This window comes from Phocoena sinus, chromosome 21, assembly GCF_008692025.1.
Source record: "Phocoena sinus isolate mPhoSin1 chromosome 21, mPhoSin1.pri, whole genome shotgun sequence".
Lineage (NCBI taxonomy): Eukaryota > Metazoa > Chordata > Mammalia > Artiodactyla > Phocoenidae > Phocoena > Phocoena sinus.
Window position 1 is genome coordinate 6,232,515 of NC_045783.1, and position 26,478 is coordinate 6,258,992.

Sequence of the window (26,478 nt, forward strand, 5' to 3'; positions counted from 1 at the left end):
GCCCTGAATTAAATTGGAAAGCTGAGACCTCATATCATTTTCTTTATTCACTCACTCATTTATTTTGTCAACACCTATTGAACACCTACTGTGTGCTAGGAACTGTACTGGTAGCTAAGGATATGGATTCAGTACTTCTTCTCTTATCCAAGTTGGGTGAATCAAGGATGTCTTCCCAGTGAAGGCCATATATGAGTTGAGTCCTTAAAAAATGAGTAAGAATTAGGCAGAGAAAGTTGAAGGAAAGTGGCCTAAGTGTGTTCCAATATGAGGAGAACAAAATATGCCAGAAACATGACTGCCATTATGTTAGGGGTTAGTTTGAGAATCAGGATGTGATAAGAGATGAAACTAGAGGAAGTATGGCCAAAGGACGGAGGACTTGAGACACTAGAGAAATTTTGCTTCATCCCTTTAAGCTACAGGGAAACACTGAAGAATTTTACATGGAGGTGAGGAGGGATTGGAAGCTGGAGAGATGGAAACCCAGAGGCCAGTTAGGGTATGATGCAGTGACTGAAGTGTAAATGTTTGAGGTTAAAGGGTGTGAATTAAGACATTTCCACAAAGACCGGAATTGAAGGTTGAGGGTGGGAAGTGAGAAAGACGATTTCTGTTAAGTCTGGCTCACTGGGGGATGGAGTTTCCAGGAGTTGAGTCCCTAGCCTAGAGTTTAAAGGAGGGATCAAGAATAGAGATAATGGGGACTTCCCTGGTGGTCCAGTGGTTAAGAATCTGCCTTCCAATCCAGGGGAGTCGGGTTCAATCCCTGGTCGGGGAACTAAGATCCCACACGCCACAGGGCAACTTAATAAGCCTGCGCGCCATAACTACTGAGCCCATGCACTCTGGAGCCACAACTAGAGAGAAGCCCGCATGCCGCAATAACTAACTAACTAACTAAATAAATAAGAAGAAGAATGGAGATAGTGATTTCTGAGACATGAGGATTCTTATGGGTGATAAATGAAGCCTCACAGGCCAGGCGTCCAGCAGAGACTGAGAGTAATAGAGCTGAGAAGCGGAAGCTGGAGGTACCGAAGGAGCAGGCAGGTTGAGATGTGACCTGTGGCAGCTTCAACTGCAGCCATTCCGGTAAATGGCCCTTCTGTTTCCCATCTGGCATCACGGTGAGCAATTCAAAATTGCCAACGATCTCTGGGGTAAAAACCATTCTGATTACAGCTCCGACCCTAATTGCCTATTTCAACAATCATGTGTAACTTGAATCTTTATTTCTGTTCCAAGATCCCATCCAGGATACCACATTTAGTTACCATCTTTCCATAGTTTCTGGGCTTTGACAATTTCTCAGACAATTTTTTGGATGACTTTGACAGTTTTGAGGAGTACCACTGGGATACTTTGTAGAATACCCGTCGATTTGTGTTTGATATTTTTCTCACGATTAGACCAGGGTTATAAGTTTATGCTTGTCACGGTCTGCATTCTGTTTTTCTGTCCACATCGAGTTGATTCTTTTTTTTTTTTTTTTGATTTACATATAGTCAAATTCAAATTCTGTGGTGTAGAGTTCTAAGGTATTTGCAAATGCAGAGAGCTGTGTATGTACTACCCTACTTCTATACAGGTTCCTCTTCACAGACCACCCCTCCTGGGACCCCCTAACCCTGAGCAGTCACTGGTCTGGCTTCTAACTCTACAGATTTGCTCTTCAAGGGGGTCATGTAAAAGGAATCAAACAATCTGTAGCCTTTCCATCTGGCTTCTTTAGCTCAGCAGAAGGCCTTTAAGATCCCTCTGTGATATTAGTGAGTCAGTCATTTCTTTATGGCTACATAATATTCTATGGTCTGATGTATCAAAATTAATTCACTAGTTGAAGGACATCTGTGTTTACCATTTGGGGCAATTATAAATTAAGCTGCTATAAACATGTGCATACAGGTTTTTGACATGAACATACATTTTTCTTCTCTCAAGTCACATGGTAAGCATACGCTCAGCTTTACAAGAGACAGCCAAACGGTTTTCCAAAGTAGCCTTAGCATCTTGCATGCCCAGCGGCAGTGTATGAGAGTTGGATTTGTCTCCAAAAAAAAAAAAAAGGTTGATAAGAAAAAAGATAACCAAGAAATTGTATCCTGACTGTTTCAGAACAGGAGATACTAAATTACTGCTGAAGATCGAATTTCCCAGTCTAATCAGAAGGCTTCTGCTGGACAACTCAAGTCTGATCTGTTCTGAAGACAATCCCTTGTGTTCTAAGAAAATGGTTCTAAAGGAATCTCACTATTTGGAAAGGCACCTTTGGAGAGAAGAAAATAGCCGTTACCTCACTAAATCTTGGTTTTCTGAAAAAACAGTGGGTTGGTCTCTGTTGTCTGAGTTCCAGTTCTACGGGTTGATGCCTGAGTACCAGCTTAAATCTGTCTGCACCTTCAAGCCCTTCAGATCGACTTATGTCCTGGCTCTTCAGTAATCAACTGGGAGCCATTGCTTGATACCCAAGAGTCATTAAGGGTATGAAAATGAGAACAAAGTGAGAACAAAGCCTCAGTGACTTTTCATACTATAATACACACACACACACACACTCAAAGCTCCTATCCCCAATCCATACACTTATAGACATATATTAACAGGTTATAGGTGGCTTGGAGAACATCCATTTCAGTAGTTACAGGTGCAGAGACGGAGACCTAGAAAAGGAAAGGCCTGTCTAATGTTAACCAGCTGATGAGTGGTGTGACCAGACTTAGAACTTAAATCTCTCCCATCCAATTCATGACCTCCCGTGCCCACAGAAACACCCACGCAGGGTCCATGTGAGTGGTGATGCTTTTATTAAGCAGAAATCAGTGGCAGTGAGTGTCTCGTGCTGCTCTGGGGATGCTTGGGTACTGAAACTAGGCCCTGCAGCAGTGTTTCTTCCGACTTTTGCATTCTGCAGGCAGGATGGTGCACCCATGGGTTGTCTGATGTTTGCAGACACCACCCATTTTTTCACATTCAGAATTTTTCATCTTTTTTTCATTCCCTGAAAAGGAAGTGGAGGTGAAAAAACAAAACAAAACAAAACAAAGAAATCAAGGCATGTTTAACCAAAGCTACCAAAATTCATCTTATATAGCAAGGAACTCCAAACTACAGTCCACAGCCCCTCTCCTTGTTTTGTGTGACTTACAAGCTTACAATGTTTTTTACTTTTTCTTTAATTGTGGAAAAAAACTCAGAAGGGGCCATAAGACCGTTCTGAGGTCTTATGTGTCTGTGGTCACTTTCACTCTGCAACAGAGATGAATCCTCATGACAGAGACCTCATAGTCCACCGAGCCTAAGATATGTATTACCTGCCCTGCCCTTTACAGAAAAAACGTATTGACCTCTGTGGTATAGTGTCTTTCCTCTTTAGATGAAGAAACTTTAGGTCAGAGAAAGCAAGTAACTTAATTAGGCCACAAATTAGGGACATACTTCATTTCACACGTCCTTCGTAAAAGTTTCCTCAAGGGCCTTCCTCTTTCCCCAAAGGGCAAAATCTTACAAGCACACAGCACAAATTAGACAATAAGTGTTGTGGTGAGAATTCTCACTCCTAAATACTGTGCTTCCTATGCTGCTGCAACAGGGGCTGCATGGATATTGTAAATGTCGCAGCCATGGCATGTAGTGAGCAGAAAGCAGGGCGAGAGGAGAGAGAAGCTAAGTAATGTCTTAAGTCAAGAGAGCAAACGACAGAGAGTCATGAGGAAACAATGAATAAGAGGAGTTTCCATCCGAGGTTATGCTTTTAGGGGAACTATGTTGTGATGGGAAAAGCATACGCAACCAGGAACTGGGAGACCTGGCCTCTGAGTCCTGCTTCACCACAAATAACGAGAGCTTTCTTTCAGGAGCTGCAGATTCCCCTAATTTTTCATAAGAAGGTAAAAATAATGATATAAATGCTATTATAAATGTAATTCATATAGATTTATATTCATATTGTAAATATGAATGAATGTATATGAATATGTTATATCCATATATTTAACCTTATTATTCATATTATATAAATATGAATATATCATGTATGTCAATACCGACATCTCCATCTTCATCTATATCCATATTTATATCCATATGCACACGCACATCCACATCTATATCTGTCTGTCTGTTGTTTAACTTCATTACGCTATTCACCAAATGGGTCTGAGTCTCTATTTTCTTGGCACAAAGTGGGATTTACCTTTTATGTGATTAAGGGGGTCTAGGACTTGCTTGGTTAATGAATTTTGAACAGAACTGATGTTTCCCTACAGGGCTGGAGCCCTTAATTGCCATCATGAGAGTCCTCAGAGCTCTTTCCTTTGACACAGAGACCAGCAGCCTTCGTGATGGTAGCTGCTCCGTCAGGAGGCTCGGAGCGGCTACGGTGAGTACAGCACCCCGTGGCCGTCATGGGTTGGTATCATCTGAGCGAGAATTAAACTTCTGCTCTTTTAAGATGCTGAGATTTGGAGGCTGCTGTCACCACAGCATAGCCTGGCACGTGCTGACATAGGCGTAGGTTTGCCGGGTAAAACGCAGGACACTCAGTTTAATTTGAATTTCAGATGAGCAACAATTAATCTTTTAGTCTGAGTATGACCCAAGTGCTGCATGGATCATACTCAAGCTAAAAACAGTTGTTGTTTATATATAATCCACTAAGTAAATCGGTTTTCTGGGATTGTTGAATATTTAATAAAAACATGGGCTTTGGAATCAAACCCACTCGGGCTTGAGTTAAAGTCTTCCTTACATACAACCTGCACGACTTTGAACAAGTTACTTCATTTCTTAATCTCATCGGTAGAATGGGGCTAAAAATACCTACCCCATAAATATTGTTATGGGGAATACATTTGGGACAACACATGAAAAGTTTTCTGTTGGTAAAGAGGAAGTGGTCAATAGTATTTGCTATTAGTTATCCACGTGGAAATGATTTGTAAGCTGTAAAGTCCCCTGAGACTGTTGTCTATCACCATGACTACTTATAGGTTTGCTACCAACTAATTAAGGGCAATCACGGGAGAATGTTTTGCATTTCTTTAAGCTTCTCTTTCCTTATTTGTAAAGTGGAGCATGTTGTATATGCTATGCTCCTTTCAGATATGATATTGTTCATTTGTTACATAGATCAGCGCATCCCTGGATGATGAATCAACTTGACCTTCCCTATTCCAGGCTCCGAGGTCATCCACTATATATCATCCCACCAGTTGGATCCACAGCTTACCTGATGTTGTCTGGATAAGACATACAAGTAAGAGAAAGAGAAGGTATAGTAGCCTCATCATGGGAAAGGAATTTTCAGGATTCCAGGTAGAACTGGCAGTGTCTGATGGCACACATCAATGGGGGCAGGTGATCTGGGAAAGAATTTGAAAAATTCAGCGAGAGAGAAAAGGCTTATATTCCTAATAAAGATGTTCGGTTAGGGCCTGAGCGTAACTTGAGAACGTTCAGTGTTTCTGCATTGATTCTCACTTCTGCTTATGGCTCTGAAGTTTGGTGGGGTTTTTTGAGAAAAATCAATAAAAACTGAACTCTTTTAGCAAATCATTCATTCATTCACCTTTACTGCATGTCTCTGCTCCTGTCCATTTCTCCTTTCAGAATAAACACCACCCCCTCACACGTTTTAGAATTTAAAAAGGAAAGGAATTTTGGAAATTGAAATGATCTCTCCATTTTTACTCTCAAAAATGTTTTGCTACCATTTTAAGGGGAGAATTGATCCATCATAAGCAAGCTTACCATGCCAAGGTCTTGTACAGACCACCGCCGGGTGAGGCTTTAAGGGCTGGAGGCATTACGTCAATGTATTCTTGAGTTAAAAGCACAGAAGTATACAAGGTAAACCATTGAAATTTCTCTCCATCTCTTCCTTCTCGTCATCTCAGTTTTGCTTTATAGTGTTTATAGCTCTCTTTTTCACTGTATGTAAATTTCTAAAGTAACAAGTCCTGTTTTATTATCTCATATTCTCAGCACCTTGAACAGTGCCTGGCATAGAGCAGGTGGTCAAATATTTGTTTATATGAATAGGTCCTAGTATGGAAGAGTCAATTTATGGGTGAATGAGTAAATGGATGGAGGGAGGAAATAAGGGAGGGAAGGAGGGAGGGAGAGAAGAAAGAAAGGCTCAGGCATAATCTTTGGGTTTTGAGGGTCTGGTGAGAGCCCATTAACTTGCTTTATCCAAAAGTGTTTCTGAGCACAGACACCCACCCACTCACCCATTCCCAATATAATATGTCAAAGTACGTCATAAAATGTCGTAGTATCCGGTCTTCACTCATCTCCCTCTCTTCTATCTTAAATGAACTGACTATGTTCTGACATTTTCTCTCTGTCCAGAAGCAACTTAGCGATAAAAGGTTTTCGCTTGTTATCTTTTGATCAGCGTTTGAATCTTTCACGAAGTGGAGATCTATTTTAATTTAGTGATGTTGACTTAAAAATAGAATAAGTGTTTGTAGTAATCTGCTTAAGTAAGTCACACTTAATTCTACAGACTAGCTGTGAGGGTTTTACTTCCTTAGCCCCAGCATCAGTACTACTTTTATAATAATAATAAATAATAGAAAAGAAAGTATAGACTAAAAGCTTGTGTCCACATTTCCATCTCCTATACTTTTATACCGAAAGCTATCCTTTTTATTGACTCCCTAAATATGCATGTATTCCCACCCCTTCTTCAACCACGGATGTTTCTCTCCTGAAAACCTACCTTGCAATTGGCTTCTTCACCCTCTTCAGGCTGTCTACTGCCTGCCCATTCAGGCAGGGACACCTGTGAGCACCTGTCCGTGGCCACATAATTAGGGGTCAGATCAACAGTGGGCAGAGGAAGGGCTGAGTGAGGTCATAAAGGATGTATTATGATCCCCTGTTGACTGGAGTCATCTTGGTGGAGTGGTGGAGTGTTCTGAAACCCCCTGAGAGGGTCTGAGAGGAAGTGGGGTCTGCAGACACGCCTCCCAAAGGGTTTGCTGAAAAACTAAGCACAAGCAAGATCGAGCGGCTGAATGCTGTAGTGTCAAGGAAGAGGTGTTTGGTTGCTTTTAGTTTTTATAGATTCAGTAGAAGGGGACAAGGGGTAGAGCTGGTTTGGGTCTCGCCCACGAGTAAGCAAGGGAAACGAGATGCAGGACCTAGGTGGAAAGGTTTGCCTTGGACCAGAGCGTGAGCCCATTAACTCATGATTCACATGGAAAAGCCACCCTCTTCCTGCTACTGAAATCAGAAGAGTGTTCCTCCCTTGCAAGAGTCATAATAAGACACTTAGAAATGTTATGGCAATAAAACACTGACAGACATTTTAGGATAACACTTAAAAGTTAAGAAAAAATTAAAAATTGAGATTCCACTAAAGAATATGATAAAAGTCTAATAAGCAGTACAACCAAATCACACTTAAAACCAGATAAAGGTTGTATGATAATAAATTAAGCTAAAGAATAAAGGTTAAGAATAAAAGGGATGTCAGATACAGGAGGCATGAGGCTGAGTTACACCTACAGCCATGGGATTAAAAGGAGGAAAAGGAACAAGAACTCAGAACTGGGAACAAAAATGAAACGTTCAAACTAGAAGAAGTAGAATAAGAACTTGGAAGTCAAGGAAAAGCTTGAATGTTGGGAAACAGATAAAATAAAGTTTTGGTTGAATTCCTGGGCAAAGGAAAACTGTCGAAGGGTTTTAAGAACATTAATGTTTGAAAATATGATTTATAGGATCTCTTTCAAGCTATCACATAAATTTTGTGTGTGTGGCTAAGGAAGAGATTAAGAAAACTTAATGTAACCCTACAGACAATGAAGACTTGGGTGATAGGAATAAAATTCCAATGGAACGATATTACTCCTTCCTGCATTTTGGGGCAGGAATCTTTGTGGAACCCGTGAAACCACAGGGCACAGACGGCATGTTCTGCCCCTCAGCCTGAGATTTGATCTCCACCCAATAAATCCCAAAGTGCAGTCTTGAAAGGAGAGCCTTTCACATGACACTGAGCCCAGGGACCCTCTGAGGGAGGGGAAGTTGGCAGGTACACCCTGGGCTTTTGTGTTAAGAAATAAATATAAAAATGTGTCCAATATTCAACAATACTGGCTATTGCCCATTAAAAGTCTGGCCTCACTGAACCAATCTGGGATCTTTGGTGCTATACCCTTTATGCTCTCAGCATATAATTTTTAAGTAGTAACATAAGGCTGACGAGTTTAAGAAATAAATATCTTAACCAGAACAACAGCAAAAAGCCACGAGGAAACATCAGAGTGATTTAGCACTGAGAATCAAAACATTTATTCTGGGGCTTCCCTGGTGGCGCAGCGGTTGAGAGTCCGCCTGCCGATGCAGGGGACACGGGTTCGTGCCCCGGTCCGGGAAGATCCCACATGCCGCGGAGCGGCTGGGCCCGTGAGCCGTGGCCGCTGAGCCTGTGCACCCGGAGCCTGTGCTCCAGAACGGGAGAGGCCACAACAGTGAGAGGCCCGCGTACCGCCAAAAAAAAAACCAAAAACACGTTTATTCTAGGAAGCTCCTCTCCAATTGGCGAAAGTAAGATAATTTATAAAATGCTGCGTAAGTATAAACCTTGAAGGCAGCTGTGCAGGCACTAAACCAGCACTTAGTTTCCATTTTCTTTACCTTGTGTAACTCAGCCTCACTATTTTGTCTCATTGGGAGAGAACTGCTGAGACCCATGGGCAATGATGTCCCATCATCTGTGATGATGGACGTGTTCTACATCTGTGATGACCAGTATGGCAGCCATTGGCCACATGTGGTTATCAAGCACTCAAGATGTGGCGGGTGTGACTGAGGAGCTGAATTTTAAATTCTATTTACTTTTAATAAAATGAAAAGTTAAATAACCACCCATGGCTAGTGTCTACTGCATATAAGACAGCACAGGCTTAGGCATCAGGGCAGTATAGTACTCAGCTCAAGGTTAGACCTTTCCTGGTCCACAGCCATCTCTTTTCCATTCTTGCCGCCTATCTGAGTGCCTGGCCCATTGTAGACACTTAGTATCTGAAATGAATGTGTTTCTATTTGTCATTGTTAACACTATCGGTTTCTTTTTCCTCATGGTTTGTGAATTCCTCTCTGCTTGGGAGATACCAATTTACTAGAATGTCAGAGCTGGAAGATACACTACAGCCCTTCCAGTTCAGGAAGTCTAGTCTAGTTTGACCGTGATGACTGAATGTTTCAGGAGTGCTGTGTTGAGAAAGATTCTGAGGCTGCATGGAGCCATCTCGCCAAGAACGAATGCGCGTCCGGAGCCTGTGCTCCGCAACGGGAGAGGCCACAACGGTGAGAGGCCCGCGTACCGCAAAAACAAAAACAAAAACAAAAACAAAAACAAAAAACCCGTGAACCGAGGGTAGCGCTTTCAGGGACATGTCCTGGAGGACCTTCCCACTGAGAAGACAAAGCACGGAGTGCTCCAAACGGCAGTTCTCCAAGTCCAGGCTGAGCCTTACTACCCTCTGGGATTCTCTGGTTACCCAGAGACTCTACCCTTTAAATATAAAGATTTATTTATTTATTAATTTATTATTTTTTTTTAATGGAAATATTTTTTCTTTTTTTTTTGATGTGGACCATTTTCAAAGTCTTTATTGAATTTGTTACAACGTTGCTCCCATTTTATGTTTTGGCTTTTTGCCCCCAAGTCATGTGGGATCTTAGCTCCCTGACCAGGGATTGAACCCGTACCCCCAGCACTGGAAGGCGAAGTCTTTACCACTGGACTGCCAGGGAAGTCCCAATTATAAAGATTTATAAAGCAACATTCTGCACTTCTGTCCTTGGACGAAATCAAATTTTTTGCCTTTATTGAAAAAGAAGAGTCGCCTAACAGAGGCTTCCTCTGTTTCCTCCACATGAAAAACAGTGAGGAGGTGGACTTAGGAGCTGGTGACTCACACATAATGGCTCAGAAGCGGCTGGGAATTGTGCAGGAAGGTTCTCAGACTCCTTCCACACCAAAGGACACGGTGCTGGGTTCTCGTGAGCAGTCCATACAGTTTATTTAGTCTGATCGTGTGGAGACAGGGATGAGGGACAGAGAGAGGGAAACAGAAGAGAGTGACTATCCTATCCTTTGCACCTGCTCATCCGTCCGGCTTCTGGGGCCCAGCTTACCTGACACAGGCAACAGGAACACGAAGGAGGTAACGGAGCCTCATGCTGGCATCTGGGGAGCTTTACAGCAGCTGACACTGGAGGAGGCTGGGCTTTGCCCTTTTTCAAGGTTCCAGGTTACTCAGAGAATTCAGTATTGCTACACATTTGGTAATTACAGAGCCTCTGCCCTGTGTCTCATGGGAAGGGCCTTTAGAACACAAAGCAGAGTCAGTCACCCTTATGCTAATCAGGCCATGGGAAAGCCCAGGAAAACCTTTCCTGCTGCCCTTGGGACCAGAAACTTCTTCCTGCACTGAGTTCAGCTGAAGGGTGGGGGGTGGGATGAGGGGCGTGGCCTGTCTCCCCTGGGGAACAGACTTCTTGCCGCTCACTTGCTTGCCCCTGGGATCTTTGAATCTGCCCACTTTGTTTTTTCCTAAGAGTCTGGGATTGTTTCAGGCCAAACCAGGAACTAGTCCATCCCAAGGCAATTTCAGTCCGTGGGCATGAAACCCAGCATCCCTAGAGATAGCCACATTTTTCCAGGCCCAAGGAGAGCTTTGGGACACTGAGGGAAGAGAGACCCCCACCTAGGCAACATTCATGTGAAAGTCTCCCCAAATGTGTCATCATCTCAATGGGACAGGTGGTGGCACAGATGAGCGCTCCGTTTCCGTTCAACAGGGAAAGATTGAAAGGATGACGCTGTCACTGGACGCATCTCCTCGGTCTAATATCACGAAGCAGGGACAGCCGTGGGGATCCCTCAACTGGGTTTCTCAGGGCGACATCTGTCACTAAGTGACTTTAGTATTTGAGAGCCTGTGGCCTGTCTGCTTTTCAGAAATGCCAAAGCTCGTGATCAAACTTGCCACTTGGATCTTGTGGTGAAGCTCGGAGTGGAACTGCAAGTCCTTTATGCCCCCTGGGGGACCCAGTCCTGAAGGAGCCCCTGGAGCTTCAGGCCTGTTCGAGGTCTCCCGCTGTGGCTCAGAGCCTCTGAGGCTCAGCAAAGCCAGTGGAGGCCGCCGGGAGTGGACAGAGCCCCGTGCCTGGCCCCCGGGGGGCAGGGTTTTTCTGAGGGAAGATAGGTTGTATTAATCGTGAGTCCTTCCGCTTTAGCTCTAAATGATGTTTGAGAGAGATGGACATCTACTTATGCATAATTATCTATAAATAATATATGTATCTATTTGTAGATTTTGCAAGCAAAATCTCTACTACAGGGTCAATTGGATGAGTGCTATAATACAGCACTGGAAAAAGAAGTAAAACTGAATCGTGGTCTACTTTCTTCTTTTAAAATGCTGTGTTTTAAAGATCTATGGTTTGCAGCACAGCAGAGATTTTTTTTTTTTTTTAAAGGAAGCTGATGATGTTGTCTTATATGCAAAACCGGGCATGGCTTTCCACAGCAGGAAGTCTCTGAAGGGGAGTGAAAAAGACGAGTGGACAGGGTGCCGTAGGGAGTTTCAGAGGAGTTCCCCTCCAAGCTTCTGGTGTAGTCACTAGTCGGACATAGGGACACGGCCCTTGTCAGGAATTTTGATGACTGCAACTGCTTCTTTTCTTTGGCAAGTTCTAAGGATGACTCCTTTGCAGCTATGTTTATCCTGGAGATAAAGCCAAGGGGCATTTTTGTCCATCAAGGTAGGATCCTGTTGCTTCAGCAAGGAGGTCACACACTAGTGAAAATATGGGGTGTCTCACCAGAAACCAGAGCTGTAGTTATAGGATTGGGGGAAGGGTTGATTTTAGGTAAAATCTAAATGAATTGTTAGTTTTCACAGGCTCAAAGCAAAACAAGGCTGTGTGGAAAATGGTTACCATCATGCCTGGGCTGAGAGGTAACTCATGGTCCCATTCTTTAAAGGGAAGATAAAGGCTATGTCCTCAACCCTTTTCACCTGTGACTAGGAAATTGATGCAGTGTCTCTCTGGCAAAGTGGCTCAGTTCTCCAAGCAAGAAGGGGTGTCCCGGCTTTCCCTGGTGGCGCAGCGGTTGGGAGTCCACCTGCCGATGCAGGGGACGCAGGTTCGTGCCCCGGTCCAGGAAGATCCCACATGCCGCGGAGCAGTTAAGCTACAGCTAATACATCTTCTTCTCACCTAGTAAACATGTTTTTTGTTTCTTTTTGTGTTTGATTTATTTCGCTTAGCATAATGTCCTCCAGGTTCGTCTGTGTTGTCACAAATGGCAGGATTTTCTTCTTTTTATGGCTGAATAATATTACATTATGTTATATTAGAATATAATATACTCCACATTTATTGGAATATATCATATTGGAATAAAATATATTCCACATTTATTGGAATATATTATATATTATTATTACATCCAATATATGTATTCACATTTTCCTTATCCATTCATCTATTAATGGGCATTTAGGTTGTTTCCATATCTTGGCTATTGTGAGTAATGCTGCAATGAAGATGAGGGTACAGATATCTCTTTGAGATTCTGATTTTATTTCCTTTGGGTATATACTCAGAAGTGGGATTTTGCTGGATCATATGGTAGCTCAATTTTTAGTTTTTTTAGGAAACCTCCATACTGTTTTCCATAATGGCTGGATCAATTTACATTCCTATCAAAAGTATACAAGGGTTCCCTTTTCTCCACATTCTTGCCAATATCTTTCGTCTTTTATTTTTTTTTTGCTAGTAGCCAACCTTACAGATGTGGGGTGATATTGTGGTTTTGACTTGCATTTCCCTGATGATTAGTGACATTGAGCATCTTTTTCTAAACCTGTTGGCTATGAGCAGCAAAAGAAACAATCGACAAAATGAAACAATTAGCAAAATGAAAAGGCAACCTACAGAATGGGAGAAAGTACTTGCAAATCATATGTCTAACAAGGTGTTAATATACAAAATGTATAAGAAACTCATACAACTCAATAGCAAAACAACAACCTGATTAAAAAATGGGCAAAGGAAATGAATAGACCTTTTTCTAAAAAAGACCTACAAATGGTCATTGGAATTTGGATAGAGATTGCATTGTATCTGTAGTTGCTTTTGGTAGTACACCTTAAATTAAAAAAAAAAAAATAAGAGCTTGACCTTGTAGGAGGTAATGAATGTGGGTGTAGATTACTGCCACCTGTGGCAATTCCTTGTCTACATAATGCTGAGATGTAGAACTGTTCTCGTTTTCCTACTTGCCTGGAGGGTGGGCATACACCTGAGGCATCTTGTAGTTTCCCTTTCCCCCCCTTAATGAACCTAGTGAGAGCTCTAACAATTGTGTTGATCCTCTCAAAGTATCAGCTTTTAAAAAAACTTTTTCTACTGTTGTTCAACTCTTCTATATCTGATACTTTGTCTGCTTTTTCTTTTCATGACAAGCAGAAAAGTGCTGAAATACCCAATTGTAATTGTTAATTTGTCTGTTTCTCCTCTTATTTCTATAAGTTTTTCTTTAAGAACTTTAAAATTCTGTTGCTAGATACATTCTGATTCAGTATTAATATGTGTTCCTCTTTTTTAAGATTTTTTTGATGTGGACCATTTTTAAAGTCGTCATTGAATTTTTTACAACATTGCTTCTGTTTTATGTTTTGGTTTCTTGGCCCCGAGGCATGTGGGATCTTAGCTCCCTGACCAGGGATCGAACCCACACCCCCTGCATTGGAAGACGAAGTCTTAACCACTGGACTGCCAGGGAAGTCCCTTAAAATGTCTTCTTGATGAATTAAACACTTTATCATTAGGAAAAATACCCCTCTTTACCTCTGGTCATACTCCATGTCCTAAAAGCTACTTGATTTATAGTCAATTAACCAAATAGCCTACTCTGTTTTCTTTAGATTAATGTTTCTGTAGCATATCTGTTTCCATCCTTTCACTTCTAATCTATCTTTGCCTTTATATTTGGTTTCTCAAGTGGGTTTTTAATAGATAGCATATATCTGGGTCTTATATTTTTACTGAAGTTGTTGCAGGAAAGGGGACCCCTTCCAGGGCCCGAGAGTGGGCTCTTGTCTAACACTCGGAAATGAATTGTCCGAGAAGACACACATGCTGACAAAGCAAGAGACTTTATTGGGAAGGGACTCCCTGGCGGAGAGCAGCAGGGTAAGGGAACCCAGGAGAACTGCTCCACCACGTGGTTTGCAGTCTCAGGTTTTATGGTAATGGAGTTAGTTTCTAGGTTGCCTCTGGCCAATCACTGACTTAGGGTCCTTCCTGGTGGCATGGCATACACATTGCTCAGCCAAGATGGATTCTAATGAGAAAGATTCTGGAAGGTTGGTAGGACATAAGTTCTGGCATCTCCTCTCTTCTTTTGACCTTTCCTGAATTCTTCCAGATGGTGGTAGCTTGTTAGTTCTGCGTTCCTTACCAGGACCTCCTGTTGTAGGATAACTCATGCAAGTGGTTACTATCTTGCCTGGCCAGGGCAGGCGGTTTCAGTTGTTAGGGTGGTTCCCCTAACAATTTCCCCCTGAGAGACTTCATACTCAAGATACTTCTTGGAAATTGAGGCAGACGTCTTTCTTCTGTAACTATTTCCTGCTAAGAGTGGGTGTAGTCCTGCCTAGTAGAGTTGAAGTCTCTCTCCACCTGATCTAAATCGACATATTCTGTGCCCCAAACCGGCATTTACCCTTGTCGTAGCAACAATTTAGCCTTAAACTGTTGGACTCTGTCAGAGATTAACCTGGTAAACAGTTGAAACAGACAGGGGCCAAACAGGAAGCCTAACAGGGTGGTCATCGCCAGGCCCAGAAAAGGAAGGCAAAATTTGGGGTGAGGGCTGCAGGGTGTGACTGTCTTCTGATAGTTGCTGGCGAGGTAACAGGGTGGTGCTCCAGGAATGTTGGGCTCAGCCTGAAGTTACCATCCTCCACCTGGGCGGGGGTCCCTTTTCTGCAGAAGAACTCAAAAATGTTGTTATGTATACTCCTTGAAAGGGAACCAGGACCGTGCCCTTCAAGACTCACCAGGATGTGAGTCTTGTACGATTAAAATCTCAATCCCTTGGTCTGCCATTTTGGTGTAACAGACCCAATTAGAAGTAGTTGGAGGAGTGACAACTGGAATTTTAATAGACAAAATAAATCTTATTCCCTGAGGAAATCAGAAGAATAAGCCCGAAACCCAGTCTGTACCTTGCACCTTAGGGAGACTTGTAGCCGGGTAGCCAGTTGTTTACTTTTATCTAAGTAGGTTTGAACTTCTGATGTGATGTTAACTTATGCATAACAGGAAGTATTGGCCACCAAACATCTTCTTTTATTTATTTTTTATTAATATCTGATCTAAAGCAATTTCATTGTCTAAAAATTTAATAGTTACAAGAGGATACCTTGAAACCATAAGGCTGCAGCTACCAGCTGCCAGCAGGCATTGTTTTGAGAATGGCTGGTGGCATCCCAAGTCTGACACAGCTCAGAAACCTCAAGTTCTTAGCAGTATTTGCTAAGCATTCTTCTTAGTTCTTAGCAAGAACTTGTCTGAAATCACGTCCATAATGCCTGAACCGCATTGGTTGTCTGAACCACAGCTACTCCATTTTGACTTTCAGTTGCATTTCTCTCCTTAATGGCCAAAGTGGATGTCAACGTTAATCATTTTAGTGCTTTTCTAGATATGAGAAGATGCAAGAATCTGGGCTCATAAAAATCTTCTTCTGACAGTATCTAACTATCTGAAGGCCTGTTCTACTAGTTTTTCCAGAGAGAGCCTCGTTTCTGATCTCCACCCTGAACTCCTTTCAGGAGGTGTTGAAGGTCAGCAGTTGCAGCAGGTCATGGTTTAGTCCCTGTAGAGGTAGATGGCAAGTGCCAATTTGTAGGTGACAGGACATCCTCACGGTCATAACTTTGACCGTGCTTTGGGAGGCATTTCATGACCATTTCATCCCACGGTGCTAGGAATACTCATTCCCAGGTCTGGTGAAGATTTTGCTGATAGGCTACTCGGTGTGCTGTTACTGGACTAGGCCTTACTAGTAGACAAAAGTCTTTGGACCACCTGTCTTAGTAGTCTATTTCGGTCCAGGAAAGTATTCCCTCTTGCTGCTTCTTCCCATATCATGATCACTGATATGAGATTTTCCTTGTTGCTCTGATGGAGCTGGAGTAATAGAGAAAAATTTATATTTATGGCCAGGGTCAGAGCAGGTATTATTAATTGGCTACGTGAGGGGATCCCACCTAGTAATATCAACAGTGGCTTGAACAGGACTATAATTTTTTCTTTAAAATAAATTTCCTAAGGGCTAACCAATGACAGCCTTGGAATGAAGAAATCCACCAAGGTAACCCAGAAGTACTAGACACAGGCAATTGGCCACAAAACCAACAATTGGAATGATTTTTAAAACTAGCATAGGATCATGCCTGTGATAGAAAAACATTTGATTCATATGCAAGCATCCAAGAAGTCAAGAAAACATTATAAATGATCATACGAGTCAGGTCCAGGATCTTGTGCGAGCTGTCTACTTCTGATGTCTGTCTTCTTCTCATCCTGTTGTCAGTGTAGTTTCGCCTCGGTTTGAGCGTGGTTTTAAGGTGATTTTGAGGTCAGCCATCCCCTCTACAGGCCTGTCCAGTGCAGGGGCCCTTTGTGAGTGGAAATTAATCCAACAGTCAATTCCCTTCAGTTTCACTGTGCATGGGCTATGTAAGAGTACCTGATAAGGGTCCTTCCATCTAGGTTGGAGATAGTTCTTTAAATTATGTCTTTTCCAGTATGCATAATTCCCTGGTTGCAGGTCGTGGGGCATCTGATCTTCATCCAAAGACAGGTTACTGAGATAAGCTTCAGAAAGAGACTTAGAGTGTCCTTTTAATAATTCAATTAGACTCTACACTAATATAACATAACAGCAAGGAACGACGTGAGAGGTGAGTCTTTGTAAATTCAGACCTCCATTAACAAAACTGGAATTTAATATTCACTGAAACATAATCTTTTGCTCTCTAAAATTACCCTCATTTTTTACCAAATATTAAGACTAATTTGTTTGCAGAATAGGTCTGATCTCAATAAACTTGGCCTGATGATTTATATAACTGTAATTGATCATACAGACTCTTTTTTTTTGCTGAATCTTTTCTAAGAAGTCTCAGGCTGAACTTTTAAAAGACCTCTCCAGGCTAGGAAAGTCAAGCCAAGGGCTTATCACAGATTTTGCTTAACAGATTTAGGTGAATTCATCCCTTTTCAAGATCACCAAAATACCTTGAGATTTCTGTACCTGTCAGTGAGTAGCCTTCCTAATTTATCTGATAAAGCTGATGGGAAGCTAAGAGTTTCCAACATCTGGAGGAAGCAGATAGAGAGAAAAGATAAATGTTTCAGTTCTGCTTACAAATGTATAATTTACCAAATTACTGTAAGTCATAATTAGTTTGAGGGGGAGGTTTTCCTTCCACCTAGAAAACACAGATTTAAACCAGTAATTTTCCAGATAGAGACCATAAAATTTATAACCATATTCACCAGTTCACTCAGTCCTATGCAACTAATCCTTTTTATTAACAACTTTATGAAATCATCAGGTTTCCCATTAGAATTTTTCAATTTCTTACCCAGTTCAGCTTTCTGGTCTGAAAGTCAGAAACTTATATTTATCCAAAAGTCCTTTCTCTAAATCCTCTTGAAGAGGAAGCATTTTTGCTAAGGCATCAGAATAAAACCTAACTAAAGACAATGACAAAAGAATTACAAGAAGGTACGTTTAAAATCTGATTACAATGCAATTGACAAAGAAACTTGATTACTGTCGTGACATATTACACTTTAAGGTAATAACTAGAACTGTGACTGATAACATTTTATCAGGACATATCACATTTTTAGGAATCACATATAATTTCTAGAATATCTATGTTAGTAACATTTAGCATACAATACAACCTAAAAAGATGTATTACTCATTTGACAACACCTCCTATCTAATTTAACATACCAAATGAACCTAATTAGTTTAATCTCTCTCTTTGGGATGTTTCAGGGGCCCTTTGAAGCATCCCAAAGTTAGCTAGAGGTCAAAGAAACTTCATTACAATTTGATTTGGGAAGTTTTGTCCAAAAAATATCAAAAAGGTTTAGAACACTCAGTCACATAGGATCGGGGGACCCCTTCCAGGGCCCGAGAGTGGGCTCTTGTCTAACACTCAGAAGTGCATTGTCCGAGGAGACACACTTGCTGGCAAAGCAGGAGACTTTATTGGGAAGGGGCACCCGGGTGGAGAGCAGCAGGGTAATGGAACCCAGGAGAATGCTGTACCACAGGGCTCGCAGTCTTGGGTTTTATGTCATGAGGTTTGTTTCCAGGTTGTCTCTGGCCAATCACTCTGACTCAGGGTCCTTCCTCGTGGTGCACGCATCACTCAGCCAAGATGGATTCCAACGAGAAAGATTCTGGGGGTTGGTAGGACATATGCACTGCTGTCTCCTCTCTCCTTTTGACCTTTCCCGAATTCTTCCTGTTGGTGGTAGCTTGTTAGTTCCACGTTCCTTATCAGGACCTCCTGTTGTAAGATAACTCATGCAAGTGGTTACTATCCTACCTGGTCAAGGCGGACAGTTTCAGTCAGTGGTTCCCCTAACAAAATGACCATCTCTTTCCTGAAGATAGTGTCTGGAGTCTTAGCATCACACTTTATTCCATTGTAGAGCCAAATTTCCATCTGGTATCATTTTCCTTCTGCCTGAATATTTTTTTTTTAATATAGAACAAGTTTGCTGCTCAGGAATTTTCTTAGCATTTTGTTGTTGTTATTATGTTTAAAGTTTTTACCTTATTTGAAAATAAATGACTTCATTTTTGAGAGCAGTTTTAGAACTGAATGAAAGGTACAGAGATTTCCCATATACCCTTAGGAGCCCCACCCCCATCCTGATGCCCCTTGCTGGTTTTCTGTCCTGGAAATGAGGATGTCCTGTGCTGTTTGAACTTTGATCCCAGTCTCTTCGACTCAGAAGAATTGCTGGTCTGTTTGGGTTCTTCCTCTCTATGCTTTAGCCTGGAAATCTGTCTCCTGTAGAGGCTGGAGACTTCCTAAGTTTCACCTCACTTGTTTTCATCTCTCCTCAATCATCGTCCTGCACTGCTTGTGTCCAGTGTCTGAAACAGTGGTTTGACACATTTTGCTGGTTCCTTAGCTGTATACTGTAAGAAGGCGGTTCCTGCAGCAGTTTGTTTTTTTTTTTTTATGATGAATCGTGGGGTCCAAGCTCTTGTCCTTGAGTGTCCGCTCCCCTCTTCCTACGAGCCCAGTGCCTTGACTGAGGGCTAGAATCGGAGGCAATGAGCCTCCCACTCCATTGGCTGGAATCATTCCGTATCAGCCTCGAGAGACCACTAAATACTTAGTTGGAGCAATGGCTCCAACGCCTTGGAATGTACTTCAACTCACTAAACACTTGTTGAGCAGCTTTTGTGTCAAGACACTTAGGCCAGAAGTGATTAAGACAAGGTCCTTGCCCTTCAAAATCCTTCGACCAAATATGGAGATTGGAAATATGCAAATGTATACAATGCAAAAATTAAGCAAGACTCAGATGGAGTACTTAAGTCAGAGCCCTGTGGTGAGTCAGGGGAAAGGTTGTATTTGTTTGGGAAATAAGCTGTGTTTTCCAGAAGGAGGTAGAATTTGAGATGGCCCCTGAGAGGTGGCTTAAAGTTTGGAGACAAAGCTAGGGGAGAGATTATATGCCAGACATGAGGTCAGCCAGAACGGAGGCAAGGATGAGAGGAAAACCAGTGGAATGGTTGAGGAAGAGTCAGGCTTCCCACTTCTCTGAGGTGTAAAGTGTTCAGAGGGACCTGGGAAAAACCCTGAGGGATGCATTGAAGTTTCAGAGGTAGATTTTTTTTTCACATCTTTATTGGAGTATAATTGCTTTACAATGTTGTGTTAGTTTGTGCTGTATAACAAAGTGAATCAGCTATACGTATACATATGTTCCCATATCTCTCCCCTCTTGCGTCTGCCTCCCACCCTATCCCACCCCTCTAGGTGGTCACAAAGCACCGAGCTGATCTCCCTGTGCTATGCGGCTGCTTCCCACTAGCTATCTATTTCATGTTTGGTAGTGTATATATGTCCATGCCATTCTCTCACTTCATCCCAGCTTCCCCTTCCCCCTCCCCGTGTCCTCAAGTCCATTCTCTACATCTGCGTCATTATTCCTGTCCTGCCCCTAGGTTTGTCAGAACCATTTTTTTTTAGATTCCATATATATGTGTTAGCATATGGTATTTGTTTTTCTCTTTCTGACTGACTTCACTCTGTATGACAGACTCTAGGTCCATCCACCTCACTAGAAATAACTCAATTTCGTTTCTTTTTATGGCTGAGTAATATTCCATTGTATATATGTGCCACATCTTCTTTATCCATTCATCTGTCAATGGACACTTAGGTTACTTCCGTGTCCTGGCTATTGTAAATAGAGCTGCAATGAACATTGTGGTACATGACTCTTTTTGAATTATGGTTTTCTCAGGGTATATGCCCAGTAGTGGGATTGCTGAGTCGTATGGTAGTTCTATGTTTAGTTTTTTAAGGAACCTCCATACTGTTATCCATAGTGGCTGTACCAATTCACATTCCCACCAGCAGTGCAAGAGGGTTCCTTTTTCTCCACACTCTCTTATCTTTGATAAAGGAGACAAGAATATATAATGGAGAAAATACAGCCTCTTCAATAAGTGGTGCTGGGAAAACTGGACAGCTACATGTAAAAGAATGAAATTAGAACACTCCCTAACACCATACACAAAAATAAACTCAAAATGGATTAAAGATCTAAATGTAAGGCCAGACACTATAAAACTCTTAGAGGAAAACATAGGCAGAACACTCTATGACATCAATCACAATAAGATCCTTTTTGACCCACCTCCTAGAGAAATGGAAATAAAAACAAAAATAAACAAATGGGACCTAATGAAACTTCAAAGCTTTTGCACAGCAAAGGAAATCATAAGCAAGATGAAAAGACAACCCTCAGAATGGGAGAAAATATTTGACAAAGGATTAATCTCCAAAATATATAAGCAGCTCATGCAGCTCAATATCAAAAAAACAAACAACCCAATCCAGAAATGGGCGGAAGACCTAAACAGACATTTCTCTAAAGAAGATATACAGATTGCCAACAAACACATGAAAGGATGCTCAACATCACTAATCATTAGAGAAATGCAAATCAAAAGCACAATGAGATATCACCTCACACCAGTCAGAATGGCCATCATCAAAAAATTAGACATAGATTTGATGGGGAGAGGCTATGGCATATAGATGAACTGGAAACTCAAAATGGGTGACAAGAAAGTGAAGAAAATATTTCAGGAAGAACGAGGAGTCCTGTGTCACTGGGGTGCAAAATTTGCAAAAGAGGAATAAAATCTGATAACCCTTGGGACATCAGTTTAGATCCTCTTGTGGATTGCTCTAGAGATAATACTTTATTTGAATTAAAGGTGAGTCACCAACACTTCCTAAGTTGCCTGTTTGGTAACAACTAGCACAATGACCAGAATTAAAAGAAAAAAAAAGAATCCACCTTCTAATTTTTTTGTGAAAACTCTTTAATTTGATTTGGCTTTTATAGACTTCGAGGGAGCATTTTCACACTTGGCAACATTCTCATTGCGCTTCTGGATTTTTCATCTCTGCCTTTGGCAGCATTTTCGACCACTGCGGGAACAAGTGCCTATGGGTATCTCCCTTGGAAGACAGCCAAACAGAGCACACCGGCCGCCTCTCACTTTGCAATAATACCTCTGTAATATATTTATGAATCTTGCACCACCTGCAATGAAGAAACGGAAAGCACGGGAAGGTTTTAGGAAGTGCAAAACCTGGGCTTTTGGAATTCCTCACGTAACTGATCTGTGGCCTTGCTTTTCTTTCTTTTTCCTTTTTCTATACCATCAGGAGTAAAGTAGAAGGTGGGACTAAGCAACTAACAATGTGTCCATGGGTTCAGCTCAGCCATAAACCGCCGGAGTGCTGAGAAAGTGGCATGACCACGGGCAGCTCCCCCCCGTGAACTGATACCTGGGAGGCCGGGGCCACGGTGGTCCCCCGGGACGCTCTAGAGGCCAAAAGACTCTACCACCAACCACTAAGCTAATAAAAGGGGAGTCTGTGCTTCTGTTCTCAGATTGTCAATTTTTCCTCTTGGTATTAAAGTTTTACATCACTTTCCTCCTGTCTCATTAACAGGTATAACGGCCTTCCCGGGAAGGGGTGGCTTTTGTGATCTGGTTTTTCTCTTAAGAGTGAATCAGAAGAGATCGAGACCCTTACTTTAAGGTTCTTAATGGTCTTTGTCAGAAAGAAAAAAATTGGTTATGTCTAGTTCCCAGACAATAAATCTATTTGGTCTAAAATTCCCAGAAGAATGGAGAGGGCTGACTCTGAACTATATATTCTCAATCCTTTCCGCCCTCTCATTTCCCAGCCCCTCTTACCTGGAACAGGCAGCAAGAACAAGAAGAACAACGCAAAGAGAAGGTAGTAGACCCTCATGGCTGGCCGGCTTCGCAGCTGCGACTGGACAGGAGGGCGCACTGGCTCACTTTATAAAGGCTCCAGGTCCATAGCCACAGGGAGAAGCATTCAAAAGCTGCAATTCCTGTAATATTACAGCTATGACAATATGATGTATTTCCTGATGCTTCATGCCAACGTATCTTACAAAGCAGACCACGCCCATTCCTCCCAGGAGTTAATTACAAACCTAAGGGGGACACAGAGCTTGATGCGAGCGCAGGGCTATCCTGATGCCTCTGAGCTCTGGGTGCTCGTGTAGGTCTGGCTCAGGTCTGGCTGCCAGCACAGGTGGGAAAGACCTGCCTGCTCCTGCGTATGGAGTCCTAGGACAGGCAGGTGGGAGCTCACCTGTCTCCACTGTGGTCCTTCTAAGCGTTTGCCTCTTCCTAAAGTCCTGGGAGAGCCCAAGGGCCACGGGGAACCACATCAGTCCAGTCCAAGACTGGTATATTCAGAATCTAGGCGTAAACTGGGGCTAGGCCACGCCCTGAGCCTGCACGGGTACGCCTGAAATTGCTCTGAAACAGGATCAGCTTCTAAGTAGTGTGGGAAGGGAGGAAAAGTGGGCTACATTCCAGAGACCCTGCCCTTATGCCCCTTGGCCTGTGACGGGGTGTTGCCCCTTGGGTGAAGCACAGCTTATGTACTTCATTGTTGTCTGAAAACCACCAAGTCATGAGTCAAGCAGGTGTGTCATTTTGTTGGGGATGTTGGGGTGATACATTTGATGGACTGACATCTCCTCCTCATTGGCGACACTCCCTGTACAAATGAGGAGCTTCGGAAGATACACTTACAACCTCTGGTTACTCCTGTGTCGTGAGCATCAAGGAAGTCCAGGGGTCAGGTGATTTCCACTGGATATAGATTCAATATTTAGGGGGCCAACTGCTTTTTAAAAAACTTATTAGGCTTAAATGTTAAGAAATGCAATCAGTGGGTTATACCCGATAGATTATTTCCTTGGAAGCTGAAATCATCATGGTGTTGGCTGGCTGTTGCTTTGTGTGAAAGCAATTGTAATGGGCCCACCAGGGTTCTGGGGTGTCTTAGATCTAGGACTGTGGGTTCAGGATCCTCTTGTACCTATCGGATTCTGTAAGCAAATTCTGAACTCCTGCTATAGATAAAGTACCATGTGCTTGGGGTAGGTGAGGGGATAGAAGGGATAAAATACAAAGAGGGGCCAGTTCTGGCTCTTTCTCTCAGGGAACTCCCATGTAGACGGGCATAGAATCGAATAAACCATAGAGAATGGACTTTAATAAGGGCCATAATAAGGGTTCAAGCACAAGGCTGTAGAAATGTAGAAGAAAGGTAATTCATGCTGAAAGGCAAGTTTGGAGAGCAGATTTAAGAAGAATTTCGAGTGGTAGACTCTTCATACTTTTAAAATCTAACTTCCCTCATCAGTTCAGGATTTGAGACAAAGTAGACATTTTTATTTTAATTAGTTAATTAGTTGAAATATAGTTGATGTACAATATTATATGTTACAGGTATACAATATAGTGAGTCACACTTTTAAAAATATAAAATACTGGCTATATTCCCTGTATTATAATGTTGTTAATATAAAATATTGGCTGTATTCCCCATATTGCACAATATATCCTTGTAGCTTATTTTATACATAACAGTTTGTACCTCTTACTCCCCTCTCCCTATCTGCCCCTCCCCCCTCCCCTCCCCCCACTGGTAACTGCTAGTTTGTTCTCTATATCTGTGAGTCTGCTTTTTTGTGATGTTTACTAGTTTGTTGTATTTTTTAGATTCCACAAATAAGCAATATTGTACAGCATTTGTCTTTCTCTGTCTGACTTATTTCACTTAGCATGATATCCTCCAAGTCCATCCATGTTGCTGCAAATGGCATTATTTTGTTCCTTTTATGGTTGAGTAGTATTCCATTATATACATATACCACATCTTCCTTGTCTGTTCACCTGTTGATGGACACTTAGGTTGCTTCCATGTCTTGGCAATTGTAAATAATGCTGCTATGAACACTGGGGTGTATGTATCTTCTCAAATTAGTGTGTTGAGCTTTTTTTGAATATATACCCAGGAATGGAATTGCTGGGTCATATGGTAGTTCTGTTTTTAGTTTTTTTGAGAAAGCTCCATACCGTTTTCCACAGAGGCTGCGCTAATTTGATTCCCCAATGCAGACATGTTTAACCGGGGAAGGAGATTAATTCCGGGTGGGCAGGTGCTGACTGGGTAAAGAGTCTCACTCGGCCTCACAGGGGGTAAAAGAGATAGCTGCAGGGGTGTCACAGAGAATTAGGACCCCCTCTCCGCCCAGGCGCGGGGCTGGAGTCCTCAGAGCTCTGGTTACCGGTGAGGACTTACTTTCCCACTTGGAGAGCAGACCTCCACGGTGAACCCAGGGTCTAACCTGTCCCTTCAAAGCAGGGAGGGCTTTCCAAGGCAACACCACTATTTCATAAGAGGTTCTTTGGGAGAGAAAGCCACTTTTTCTTGTCAGCTGATTTGGAAACTGGGGACTGCGGAGCGGGCCATGGCAGTGGTACTCACCCCACTCGCAAAATGAAGTTTGAGGAACATTTCTGTATTTTAAGATGTTTATAAAAGTTACTCTCATTTGTGGTAAAAATTCAAACAATAGGAGAGTGAGACTGTTCACTTCTCTGCCCTGGGGAGACACTGGTAACTCTGATTTGCCTTCTTTTTGACTTATTACAGCTTTTTTTATGTCACCAATACTTTTGGCCTCTCAAGCAATAGCAGTTACATGTTTACCATTGAATAATTCACACATGCCTGTGAGTCTGACATTGACAAGAACGGGAGCGACTCCCCAGGCCGAGAGGGCCTAGACTCACAGGGCTTGGAGATGCAGACCCTGCTGACTGGACGTGCTGGGTTTTCTCCCTGCTGTGAGTCAGCATTTTTCTATGTTGATTAGGTGGAGAGAGGAGAGACTTGAGTAATTCAACAATTTTCGCTCATGTCAGACTTTCCTCTCATCTCCTCTAATCCTTTATTTATTTTTTAAACTCTGGTTTTAAAATATGGAGCAGAGATTTGGTAGATGAAAGTTTTTGGTCCGGGGGCAGTACTATGTGGTGTGCAGAGGTCCAGGTTGGAGTGAGACGTTCCCACTTACCTCTCAGCTCTATCATTTATTATTTGGGTTTACCTGAATAAATTCCTCAAGCTCTTTGAGCATCTGTACCTCAGCAGTAAAGCACAGAGAGTAATCAATGTCCTGTTTAGTCCACAGTGAAAGCCCTATGAGTTAATGATATAAAATTAACTTGTAAACTGCAGATTACCACGGATCACCCATGTGGTCTGGGGAAGAATAACCAATGAGGTCTGGTTACCAATAACAAGGTAGGGCAAAGGTTGTGGCGTGGGTTCCCTTGCAGGATTTCCACTCTTCTTTATCTTCACAGAGTCTAAGTGTGACTCAGCCGCTCTCCTTTGCAGCCATTTTAATCTTGCCATGACCACTGTAATTTAAGTTACATAGGCAAGGATACGCATTATCCCATTTTACAGATGAGGAAACTGAGGCTCAGAGAGGTTGAGTGACTTTCCTTAGGCCAGCCAGCTAGTAAATGGCAGTGCCCTGAGCTGTAGGGAACTGTGTACATTTCCCAGACACTCCTGACCTCCAGGTACCATGTAGATTTGCCAAAGGGATGCACTGGTAGAAGATGAGAAGGCAGGACTTGGTGAGAAGCCGGGATATTTATCTTCCTGAACTTCAGAAGGCATCTCCTCCGTGCTTTCAATTTTGGCCAGAAAGCTACTTCATCCATGG

General features: G+C 42.4%; 1 protein-coding gene across 1 annotated transcript; it reads right to left on the reverse strand.

The window, feature by feature from the left end:
* Window positions 1–21,790: 21,790 nt before the first annotated feature.
* On the reverse strand, window positions 21,791–22,658 carry LOC116746866 (beta-defensin 103A-like). Its single transcript, XM_032618624.1, has 2 exons — window positions 22,601–22,658; window positions 21,791–21,936 (listed from the first exon to the last, which is right to left on the reverse strand). The coding sequence occupies exons 1-2, from the start codon at window positions 22,656–22,658 to the stop codon at window positions 21,791–21,793; spliced, it is 204 nt and encodes a 67-aa protein (XP_032474515.1).
* Between the last annotated feature and the right edge of the window lie 3,820 nt (window positions 22,659–26,478).

What these genes read in the sequence shown, in the direction of transcription:
- LOC116746866 (XM_032618624.1), bottom strand. Translation starts at nt 22,658, where the DNA reads ATGAGGGTCTACTACCTTCTCTTTGCGTTGTTCTTCTTGTTCTTGCTG. An exon ending in GTTCTTGCTGCCTGTTCCAG is followed by an intron (nt 21,937 to 22,600) that starts GTAAGAGGGGCT and finishes TCTTCATTGCAG; the next exon opens with GTGGTGCAAGATTCATAAAT.